Here is a 12,064-nt window from a genome sequence, read left to right as displayed (position 1 = left end):
TGAAGGGATTGTTGCAGCTGTGTCCCAGAAGGCGGTGTACATCCACACAGCTGTTTCTGCATTGTTGTGGCTGATTTAGAGCTGGGCAATGTGGATAAAAAAAACAAATAGGTCCAACCATCGATGTCGATATTGTAGGGTTGAATATGGCGCTTTAACAACACATTAATAATAATAATATGGTAACAATGACTAAGGTAAGAAGTCTAGCGGTGACTATATTGGTGGTAATGGAAAAAAGTGACAAAAACACTGAAAACAGCAAGGAGCACGTGGGGAAAAGTGACAAAATGGCAAAACAGTGTCTTAAAAGTGTTCATTTTAACCCGGGAGGACAACACAAAGGTTAAATCCTTTAGGATGTATTAGCCAGTATGGACAGGAGAAACAGTTATGAATGTATTTATAAATGCATATCCTGTTTCGATGTACGTATGGGTACCTGATTATTGTTGTTAGACTTGAGAACCTATTCTTTACTGCTGCAGACTTGCATTTGTAAAACCAGTTCAGTTAGAGAAAGGTTTTGATCCCGCTGCATTTAAAACGCGTGTGTGACGGCCACATTCAGACTGTTTCTCCACGACTGTATCAAGAAAAAGTTGAATTCGTTACGAGGGTGTCTTCTCCTAACAGAAGAAAACATCTGTAGTCTGACCACTTTCTCACGTCTTCAAATCCCTGAAATTGTAGAAGTGGGATTGTAAGATTAGATCAACATCTCGTCGAGATAATGTGACATACATTGCAAAATACAATGAGAAATACAAGGTTCCCAAGTTCAAATGTCCTTATAAAAAGGACAGGCACCTCCCAGCTTAGGCTAAGATGTTCACATCACCCGTGAATCTGCTCCCTCGGCTCTCTCTCATCCTTCATTTTTAAGGTAAAAACTAAGATATATTCGTCCTGTAACTTTAATGAATGCAAACTGTGCATTCATCGTGCATATAGAGGTTAATCTCTGGCTATCTCATTCTGGATTTATTTCACTCCAGTGGCCATAGTTCTGTAAACATGATTGTTAATATTCTCCTTACTATGATTAATGGGAGCGCTCCATTCTGACTTCTGAGCAATTTGCACCATTTTGATATTTTGAGGTGTTTTGTGGATGGTAGTTTTAACTGTCTATAGATGAAAAGCATGCTGTTCCCTTCTTGCTAACGTCTACTCATGATACCTGCCTTAAGTGGTGTTATGAGACACTTTAACGATGATGAATGCAAAGACTTAGAAACATGTGAAGGGCTCTGTATATCCCGACTTGTTATTGTGTTGGAGGCATTACTGTAGTGAGTGAAGAGAGCTGATTTGGACCACTGGGATGTTTTTTTTTTTTTTTGCAGGATGAAGTGTTTCGTGATCTTTCTGGTGCTGACGCTGGTCGTCTTCGTGCCTGAACCCGGGCAGGGTCGGGGGTTTAAAGGGTTTCGTTCCGTTTGGACCAAAGGAAAAGGAGCGTGGAAAGGTAAATCTAAAGTTGAATAAGTTGAGAGTAACTTCAGACAGTCAGCTTAGGACAAAACCTTCAGAATGACACCGAACAACAAAGAACCTGGAGACACATTTTGGTTTTTGTTGTTGGTTATTTGGAGTTTTAAAGCTTAAGGGGAGCCGGTCCATGCAAAACCATCATTGAGTTTTTGGGTTATTTAATTCAATTTCAATTCAATTTTATTTATAGTGTCAATTCATAACAAGAGTTATCTCGAGACCCTTCACAGGTGGAGCAGGTCTAGACCAGAATTTACAAGGACTAGACCAGAATTTACAAGGACCCAACAGTACTACTATTAGAAGCAAAATTCACCAAGACCCGCCTTTAACTGGCACTGACTCATTAAGACCAAATACATCAATACCAGAGTCTGATATTAATCATTTACTAGTACTTCTTTAGAAGAGAGAGATCTGATGTTTAAGAGTCCACATTTAATTCTCCTATTCTTTTGCACTATTGCACTTGTGGTTTTAATTGTTATGAGGTTTTCATGCACAGCTCCTCTACTGTCTACCTTTGATTTAAATCATTTTTAATGGTCGGGGGGGCAGACACCATCACTATGTGGTAACTCCTGGAGTGGAGGATCAGAGAAGTGTGTTAGACCGGGACTCTGCCTCCTGGTCCCAAGTCTGGATTGTCAAGGATCAGGTCCACTAATAAATCTTTCCAGATTTCTAGAAATATCTATCTTCTGAAGCGTGTCTCCTTTCAGACTATTGGGAGAAAAACATCCCAAATACACATGTAGGTGTTTATTTTACTACTCTTTGTCTAGAGGAGAGTTCCTAAAACATCTTAGTCCATCCTACTACATGTTTTATGTCTATATGGAGTCTGTGGACCAGATGGAGTGCAGTAGAGACCTGAATCAATAAGTGAGAGTACAGAAATCCTGTTTTCCAAGGGCAGAAGGGCTCTGACAAGGTGTTCTCACAGATGTAATCACAGTTTTTATGGAGGATTTTATTTGGTTTTAATGTCATTGCAACATCAACTGGCGCAATAAACAAGTTTTTTATAAAGCTACGAAGAGTTAAGCGCTGTAATTTGGAAGCGTTACTGTTGCCCCCCCCCCCCCGCTGTAGGGAGGGGGTTGGTTAAAACCGAGGTCCCTTCCCTGGGGAAGCAAGAGATTTTCCTCCAGGAATATATATTTAAATTTTTAAAATTGTATAAAATATTACCTATGACGTCGTTTTAATGTTATTTTATCCTTTTATCTCCTCGTCTGCCTAGCAACCAGAACTCACCGCCACGCGCTGATGTCGACAGCAAAGTAAGGACTCAAGAGGAGCGCTTACTCTAATTTGGACTTATATTTTTTATCGATTGAATTTAAATGAGTTTCTCTGGATTTTACTAACTCAAATCTGTATCTAAATTCCTTTTTTTGACCTAGGTTTGGGATAAAACAATACCGAGACCTGAAGGCACAACGAGAAGACTCTCAGGGCTGAGACCTCATGAAGAGAGGATGATTCAAGCAGCCCCGTCGCGGGGGGGGGGGGGGGGGGGGGGGATCAATGCCGCCCTAAATATGACGCTTAACACTCTAAAAACACAAGAACCAACTGGCTCAGCACACAAAGTGTAGTCTGAGGTTCGGCTCCAGATGGGTTCCTGAGATGGTAAACCATGAGATGATGCTTCTGGTATTGCTACGAACTGTGATGACGAATAAAACTGCAATACAAAAATATAGAGTATGCTTGTTTGTTTTTTTGGGGGGGGGGGGGGTTGTCTATCAATGTGGTAACTGTGTCCAATGCTCTAACTCGACCAATGCAACAGGAACTATTCCATCTCTTAACCCTTGCGTTGTCTTCCCGTCCACCGCATTATCGCTTTTTACAACATTTTTGGCACTTTTTAAATGTTGTGGGTGCTTATTTCGAAGGCCCATTTTTTGTGATAAAAAACTGAAAATTGGTCAAATTTGACCCGAGGACAACATGAAAGTTACTGTATTAATGCAATAGTAAAGACATAGTGTGTCTCATAAAGTGTCCCTATGTTGACAGGCTTTCATAGACCAAACAAAAACGTTGACTCAAACTCAGATAGATGAACACAAGACAGGAATCCGTCCCCAGATGAGGCATTACAGGGAGGCCAATCATTGCTCACTGAGGTTATGTAGCATTGAGAAAACCACACCCCCACTCATTGATGAACTCCTCTGCAGGGAAGCCCTTTCGATGCATACACTCAACACTCCAGAATTAAATGCAGAATTTAATTTAACTTGCATTCTCTAATGTCAAAGTAAAGCATTTAAGATGAATATACCTCTAATCCCATTGTATTGTGGACATTTTATGATGGTTGCCTATCAACGTTGTTTTTAATCACTTTTGACCCGTTTGTGGGCATTTCCCCTTTAATGACTGATAATGAGTGAGATGGGTGTGTGTACAGGTATCTCACCTGTTGAGTCTCATTAAGGGCTTCATCGCCCATTCTCTCCAAGGACTCTGATGAAGATGCAACCTGACATCGAAACGATCGCCACTCTTACCCGTTTCTATATGCACCATAAATAATAACATACAGAGTAAGAAGACTTCTGGGAATGGGCCTTTCTGACTGGAACAGTGTCGTGTCGTTCCATTCTGGGAGGAATTAACCCCGTTTTGATTGAACTTTGAGTTAACTTATCACATTTTTTTAAAACAAGGTTTTATGTACAGTAGTTCCTGTAAGAAAGTTCTTGGCATCCGTCACATGTTAATTAAATTCAATTCAATTCAATTTTATTTATAGTATCAATTCATAACAAGAGTTATCTCAAGACACTTTACAGATAGACCACACTCCAGAATCTACAAGGACCCAACAGTTCTAGTAGTCTCCTCCAGAGCAAGCAACAGTCTCTCTTAGATCCTTTCAGCGAGGCGTACCAACAGCGGCGCTACAAACATATAATAACAACGTTCATAAAATGTGTAAGCTGTTGACACAAACAAATCCGTAATAAAGACACCGTGGAGCTAACTTGCAGTAGTGGATGTTTGCCAACAGACAGAAATACAGCTGAATCACCGCTACGAAAACATGACTTGACATCCTGCAAACCTGCAAGTTGAATCATCTTATCATCCTTCTAGAGAACTTAACATTGCAAAATACAATGACAAACACAATGTTAGGGGGTTTAAAAGTGTGCCATGATTGCAAGTACTTGACAAATGGTGCAGTAGGCAAAGGGATCCGCATCACCGGCTGAATCTCACTGTGCTCTCTTTCCTCCTTTGGCTCGGACCTTTAATCAGGTATAATCTGTTTAATTCTTACTTTATTTAGTCTTTGGTATATGTGCCAAGCATCAGCACCACATGCTGTGAGTTGCAGCCATGCTATATTGTTGTATTGAATAATTGAATTGTTTTTGTGTGAGTGACAGCTGATGTGTTTTCAGGATGAAGTGTGTTATGATGTTCCTCGTGCTGGGGCTGGTCGTCCTCATGGCCGACCCCGGGGAGTGTCTCTTCCGCCGTCTGAAAGCCATGTGGAGGGGCGCCAAACAAGGATGGAGAGGTAAAGTCGTTGTGTGACCCCTGACTATCAACCGGGAGATGTATGGTATGTGCTAGGGTGACCTAACGTCCTCTTCGGCCAGAACATGTCCACTTTTTGCGTACTGTCCAGGGCGTTTGGGGATTATAAATTCATGAAAATGTCCAGTTTTCACTGTTTTTTATGGGACCATTAGCATTAAACGTGTACTTAAACTGACTTGCACTTTGCACAAAATACTACGGTACTTTGTTGCGTGATGTAATTCCCGAGAGGCTGCCTTATATATATTATATTTATTATATATTATGCTAGTACATATGTCTCAGTGTCTAATGAAGGAGATGGAGATCTCACAGCTCACATTGAAACCTGATCTTATTACACTGAAAAGGTTTTAAGGGACATTTAGTTGGAGCTGACACAGAATAGGTCATTTCCATTATGTCATATTTATTTATTTATTTATTTGAAAAGAGCCATTATTTTGTTAAAGGTTGTTACAGATTTTATTTATTACATAAGGTGTTTTTGTACCATTAAGGCATATAAAGCATGTTCATTAACCTGTGAGAAGCCGCTCTGAGTTTGTGTCTCATAACATTCCCGTTACATGCGGTCACCCTCGGATCTGCTAACAGAGCAATATAACCACAGAATGATCTGTATGTAAGTTCTGGTTCTTTACAACAGTAACAACCAGTTTTACCCTTCATATTCAGCTCTACAACGTCCCTGTTAGTGATGGTGTTACATAGTCTGTCCACCAGAGGACGCTCTACAACGTCCCTGTTAGTGATGGTGTTACATAGTCTGTCCACCAGAGGACGCTCTACAATGTCCCTGTTAGTGATGGCGTTGCATAGTCTGTCCACCAGAGGACGCTCTACAATGTCCCTGTTGACAACTCTGATTATTATTTTTTGTTAATGTGTTTTTTGTTCACAAGACTAGTATATTTTGATGTTCTGACAAATTATTATCATATTATTTAAGTGAAAACTCAAATAACTACAAATAACTAATGATAGGGAAGTCTGTTTGTTTTGTAACGCGTTTCTGTATTTTAAAAATATATACATACATCAGCCAATATTTTGGCTTATCGGATTTTTAAAAGACCAATTATTGGTATTGGCATTAAAGCTCCTTTATTGGTCGGGCTCTAGTATAGTAATAACATAAGATCATATGTTCATGTGTTTGTCTGTTTAGACTACAAAAACACGAAGAAGATGAACAGTGGGTAAGGACTTGCATCAAACACATCCACACCATAAAACTTAAAAACTTACTAAGAAACTTGGAAATGAGTTCCTCCCTCCATGTAGTTATGGACCCGCGCAGCAGAAGGACCAGGGAGGCGACGCAACCCCACCTCCTGAACGACATGTGGAAGAACGCTTTCAGCGCTGAGATGAGACAAGACGCCACGTGTTGTTTTGGGGCTCAACGCGTTGCCCTTCAAAATAAAGCTGCCTTTACATCCTTTAGCTTTGTGCTCTTCACAGCAGGAAGCAAATGGAGATTAAAACCTGCCCTGATAAATTAAACTGCAAAGCCAAATGTTAAAAACTCTGCTGTGTGATTACTCAAGGAGGAAATTTGCTCCTGTGGTGTTTTATTAAGATTGATGGTGACTATATACTGTATGCATATATATAATCTCAATGTATGAAGTTATTTTTAGTGATCCTGTGTGTCTGTCTGCAGCAAGAGCCAGCCAGTACACATGACCCCCCTATAAAGTCCATTAACAGTCAAAACTAGACACCTAGACACTCCTGCACTCAGCAAGCATTTACATGTTGAAATGGACAGAGTTGGATGGACTGTTTGATAAACTACACCAATAATGACTCTACAAAAAGTCATCGTTAAGGGCAATCAAGGAAAGCTTTTTGTGCTGAAGGGTCTTAGTGCCATATGTTTCCCTGAGTTATTGTAAAAAAAATAATTGGAAAAGCTGAACATTTGCAGGGGGTCTCTTCCCAACTTCAAACACCAAAAACAGACCGACTCCAGACGAGCTCTGGAACAGGGCAGCCATGGCAGAACCCCCCTTTCTGAAACCTGCAGTCTGGCTGGGTTCTTAATTATATACAATAACACACAGAGTGGAATTTGCAAGTAGATGCCCGGTGGGATGCTTTTTTATCCTGGTTAAATAAAAGGTTTGAATGAATGAATATTATCACTCCAACATCTTAAAACTGATAATAGGATACGTTAAAAAGCAGAGCACTGTGCCTTTACAACCCCAACTAAAGAGAGGAATTGTATATGTATATAAGTGCATATGCTAAATATATATATTTCCATTTTATAATGATTTAACCTGCTCATATTCCAGATTATGTCGAAAAATGTTTGGCAATAAGTGAGACAGTGTGTTGTGTCTCTGTCACATGTAATTGTTAGTAAGCATGTGAAAATGGACGTGTGGTCTGAGAGTGGAGATAAAGAATCAGCTGTGTGAGAGTGTCAGTCGCTGCGTGAGAGCAGCAGCCGAGGCCATCGTAGGTTACGTGCAGCGCTGCACGTCGACCTGGGAATCACACGCACAGCTCAGATCATACGTGCACTTCAGCGCATAACGTACGTGCTGTTTCAACTGTGGGCTGTTTCCCAACAGATGGAAACACAGTGTATCTAGAGAAGCACCTTGAAAAGAATTTGGCTTGAAAAAAAAAGGAAATTTGATGAAAAACTCTTATCATCGTCCTGCAGAACTCGACATTGCCAAATGCATCTTACTAATAAAATGTTACAAAATCAACGTATGTAAATACTGGGACTTATAGGAGTCCATCCCTGCCTTTATAAAGACAACTGATAGCCACAGAGATCCACATCGTCTGCAGTTCTTTCCTCTCTTTACTAGTCTTTACTGGTCTTCTGGCACAGACTACCAACCAGGTAAAAGTTGCTTCTTCCTTCGTATAACACAAAGTTGTTGGCGTATGAGACGAGCATTGACTCTGACTACCGTGGACTGCAGCCCTGCTGGATGCTAGATGAGTTATTGTGTTTGAGTGACAGCTGATGTGTTTTCAGGATGAAGTGTGTTATGATCTTCCTCGCGTTGGCGCTGGTCGTCCTCATGGCCGACCCCGGGGAGTGTCTCTTTGGCCGTCTGAAAGCCATGTGGAGGGGCGCCAGACAATCCAGGAGAGGTAAAGTCCCACGAACCCCGATCAGGGTCACACCCGGGTCCACAGTGGGCTGGACCCCCTACTCCATCTACTCCAGGGTAGAGTAGGGTCCATTTCAATGGGAATAGGGCACGATCTGGTTCTCTAACAGCCGGGCGGGGCAACTTATGTGACTGGTTGGAAATGACCGCCGCGGGGCAATCATCAAACACACATTATTTTTTCTCAAGGTGCTTTCTGCTGGGTTTTCACTAGCGATCGACTGATACTTGCTTTTCAACACCGATACCGATTATTAGTCGTTAATGAAACCGATATTTGGAATTAATATGCATTTACATTGAGGTACAGTACAGGTGTTGTAGCAGTGTTGGTTATTTGCAGGTAAATCATGCCAACACATCTAGGTTGTTAAACATGGCTAAAACAAAGCAACATTTCATCAGATAGTTATCGGCATTTAAATGCTGAAACTAGCGTCCCTCTACCTCTAGACAAGTGTTACACTTTTAAACATAAAACCCAGTTCTACCTCTCTATTTAGACTTAAAGCTTTCTGTGTTGGGACATATTCCACATTCTGATGAACTGCTGCACAAATACTACTGTTTTCTGTAAAGTATGTAGGATTTTACCACTGCACCACGCTGGTCCCTGTTCTATGTGAGCTGCAGGTTTTATGGTGTAAGACGGGTGACATTTAGGAGGATTCCTCTTGTCACCATTTGATTCAGAATTGATTTTCCATCAAATGGAACTGGACAGAAAAGTAAACTGTGCCTTGACTCAGAATCAGAGGAGAACATGAGAATTATCATTATTTGGGGAATCGACTTGTTTCTGCCACCCCTCAAGATTTTGCATTGTCTTTAGTTCAGGGTGACGGTCGACATTTCATATATGTGCAAAAAGCTCAAATCACCAGACTAAAGACAAGTGTGTGAGGCGAGCGTGGCTGGTCGTCATGGCAGCAAGCGTGTTGTATTTGAGCGTGTCGCCACAGCCTGAAGACAGATTAGTTTCTAATGAACCCGGAGGCAGCGACAACAACAACTGCCCCCCCGTCTGTCGCTAGCAGCGATGAGTGCCGATTCTCTCCGACCAATCAGCAGTCTGCAGGTTGTTACATCACCCTTTGGTGTCGCCTCGGCTCACCTGGAAGGTACACAGAGTACCTGTTAGCAGCACCGGGGACTTGTTGTTGTAATGGAAAACCAAAAAAGGCGAGTAGGGTGGAGTCGAGGCAAGTAGACGCCACGCCAGGTTGCTTTAAGGGAAGACTTCTAGATCGAGTCCCCGTGATGTCCCATGTGATGTCGTTTTTATTTGGGAAATAATCTGAACAATTATGACCCACAAGAGCAAAAAAACATACAGATTGTTTTTGTTTTAAGAATATTTTTTGGCCATTTCAGCCTTTAAATGATACGACAGCTAGATGTGAAAGGAGAAAGGGATGGACGTGCAGAGACTGTCACAGGTTGGACTCGAACCCTGGATTCAAGATTCAAGATGTCTTTATAGTCACTGAATTCACCCGGCCACATGTACAGATTATTTGGGTTACTAAACTAATAAAATCCTATGTCTTTGTCTGTTTAGAGCATAGACGCATGCGGGACATGGAGAAGATGAATCGAAGGTGAGGACGTCTGACTAGTGATGCTGTTAACTACAAACCAGACCCTAACCCTAACAGATGCAGCTCCAAATCTGCTCAAATGACCTTTAACCCCTGTGTTGTCTTCCAGTTGACCGTCACTTGATGTCATTCTGGGTCTAATTTAACACCTTTTTTTCTTCCTTTTACTGTTTATTTTAAATATGTTTGAGACATTTTCTGACATTTTTGTCCCTTTTTTAAATGTTTTCTCACTTCTTCAACGTTTTCAATGCCATTTTTCCATAACACCAACTTATTACCATTAGTTTTACACTTATCGCTGGAATCCACGGTCAACACATTTCATTTATCGGAAATTATACCTAATTTTGAAATGATGAAGTACTTGACTAATATTAAAAGGGACCTGTGTTGACGGATAATCACAGACCTGTATCTCAAATTTTAGTCAGGTTATTAAATCCATTTCAATTTTTTCAAACGACATAAAATTAAATACCCCAAATTCAATGAAAGTATTGATTAAGTATCTGTAATTGCACTTGACCTTTTCAGGGGTTAACCATGCCAACATGTCTTCTTCTACCCTTCTACCCAGGTATGGACCCAGCTGGCAGAACGGCGGAGGAAACCCCGACCAAGCGGAGGAAAGTGAACCTTATCGGCGCTGAAGTGACACAAAAACACCGCTTTATGGCTGCGGGGGGGGGGGGGGCTTTGCCCTTTAGATTCTATAGTTCTGTGCTTTGCAATGCAGGCAACAAATGGAGAAGCAACCGCTCATCTGAGATGATATCTGCTTGATGAAGCCGAGGTATATTTGGTTTTTAAACGTGTGTAATGGCTCGCTATGGAACAGTGTCCTTATTAATAAAGCAAAAAGCAAAGACTCCAACTCACTTCCTGTCGTTTAATATGTTACAACTGTCAATGATGATTAATAGTTGTTATATTTTGGTAGGAAAGTGTTGGCATCTGTGTCATTAAGCAGCATGGACCTCCAGTAAGAAATGCATTTTCCCATCTTTTCTTTTGTTATTGTATTACTTTATTCAGTAATAACAGCTGTTACGAAGTCAAGTTCAAACTCTAGAGACTAGGTCCGATTCTTTTTACCATAACTATACATATTTTATTTAACCTTTTTAACCAAGTTCCTTGAGATTGAAACCGCCAATCCGAGTCAGAGTCACATGTGGCACCTGCCTTTTTGAGTTCCATGACATTTTAACATGGCCTTAAATCCATTTAATGGGACCAGATCATTTAGATGGAGCAGGTTTTGGAGGTTATTCCAAGACCATGGAGCAAAGTAAGATAAGGGGTTCTTCTCCAGCTCAGTAAAAACCCTCGGGACCTGGTAGATCGCCCCCTGGTGGCCCGGAGACGGAAACAGCTGGACTTATATATATACATTTATGTATGTATATCCCAACATCCTCGTACAGACAAATCCAAAAGTAGTTGTCTACGTAGACTTAGTGCCGGCCAGCCTACCAGTTCGTACAGCGTACCGTGATGAGTACGGGAATAAGAGTTAATATTCATATTCATGTACATATATCCACGCTCGAGGGTGTTTTAAGCCCTCAGCGTCTCCTTCCAGGCACCTGACCCGCACCATTGCCTAATCCTACTGCCTTCCACACACTGATACTCTATATCCACTAGAACTACAACTGCTATTTGAGTGTTAAAATCTACAGAATTGGGCATTCGATTTGATAAACTACATTAATAATTACTCTACAAAGAGCCATCACTACATTTGGTCTTCACAAAACAAAAACACAAGGTGAGAAGACGCCTAACCTCTTTATGCTTTCATGCATGTGCGTACACTTTGAGTATATCGGTAATAATTATCATTATTTCCGTTGCAAACAAACTTCAGTGAAAATTACTTGGAAAATATGAAGAAAGACACTCCCTGTAGCTCTAAACTTTCCTTCTACATTTTCCCACATGATCAGAGTACTTCAGTGTCTAGCTGTCTGCACATCACAAACAGGAAGTGACTCAGAAGACTATGAATGGCGCCAACAGTGTGTAGTCCGGTTTCTGGTGGTCTGTACAGTCAGTCTACATCCTGAGCCCCAGGACCACTAAAAACCAGAACAATGAACTTCTTTGTCTTTCACCAGATCGGTAAAACACTCATATAGGTAGTTTTTGGAAGCACTATTAAATTCAATAAGTAGCTGTAAAATGTATTTCCATTGAGATGTTTCTGACAGCCCCCCCCCCACACACACACACACA

The 12,064-nt window shown here is 41.1% G+C and overlaps 1 protein-coding gene across 3 annotated transcripts; it reads left to right on the top strand.

The window, feature by feature from the left end:
* The first annotated feature begins 1,350 nt into the window (after nt 1-1,350).
* On the top strand, nt 1,351-10,701 carry LOC117961694 (pleurocidin-like peptide WF3). Of its 3 annotated transcripts, XM_034900551.1 has the most exons (5): nt 4,761-4,769; nt 5,070-5,075; nt 8,077-8,199; nt 9,781-9,820; nt 10,401-10,701. In XM_034900551.1, exons 3-5 carry the CDS (start codon nt 8,082-8,084, stop codon nt 10,471-10,473), a joined length of 231 nt encoding a protein of 76 aa, XP_034756442.1. In that variant the 5' UTR covers nt 4,761-4,769; nt 5,070-5,075; nt 8,077-8,081; the 3' UTR covers nt 10,474-10,701. The 3 variants fall into 3 exon arrangements, with proteins under 3 accessions (XP_034756444.1, XP_034756443.1, XP_034756442.1); XM_034900553.1 differs by lacking the exons at nt 4,761-4,769; nt 5,070-5,075; nt 8,077-8,199 and adding exons at nt 1,351-1,386; nt 4,963-5,044; XM_034900552.1 differs by lacking the exons at nt 5,070-5,075; nt 8,077-8,199 and adding an exon at nt 4,926-5,044 and having other exon boundaries at nt 4,671-4,779.
* The last annotated feature ends 1,363 nt before the right edge of the window (nt 10,702-12,064 follow it).

The sequence above is a fragment of the Etheostoma cragini genome, chromosome 18, assembly GCF_013103735.1.
Source record: "Etheostoma cragini isolate CJK2018 chromosome 18, CSU_Ecrag_1.0, whole genome shotgun sequence".
Taxonomy (NCBI): domain Eukaryota; kingdom Metazoa; phylum Chordata; class Actinopteri; order Perciformes; family Percidae; genus Etheostoma; species Etheostoma cragini.
The sequence above is the reverse complement of the archived record's forward strand: the minus strand, read 5'-3'. Positions and strand labels throughout refer to the sequence as shown.

Bases quoted from the DNA above. Each gene is read 5' to 3' on its own strand.
- LOC117961694 (XM_034900553.1), top strand. From the start codon at position 1,351: ATGAAGTGTTTCGTGATCTTTCTGGTGCTGACGCTG. The intron at 5,045-9,780 runs GTAAAGTCGTTG...TTGTCTGTTTAG, and splicing joins CGCCAAACAAGGATGGAGAG to AGCATAGACGCATGCGGGAC. The intron at 9,821-10,400 runs GTGAGGACGTCT...CCTTCTACCCAG, and splicing joins ATGGAGAAGATGAATCGAAG to GTATGGACCCAGCTGGCAGA.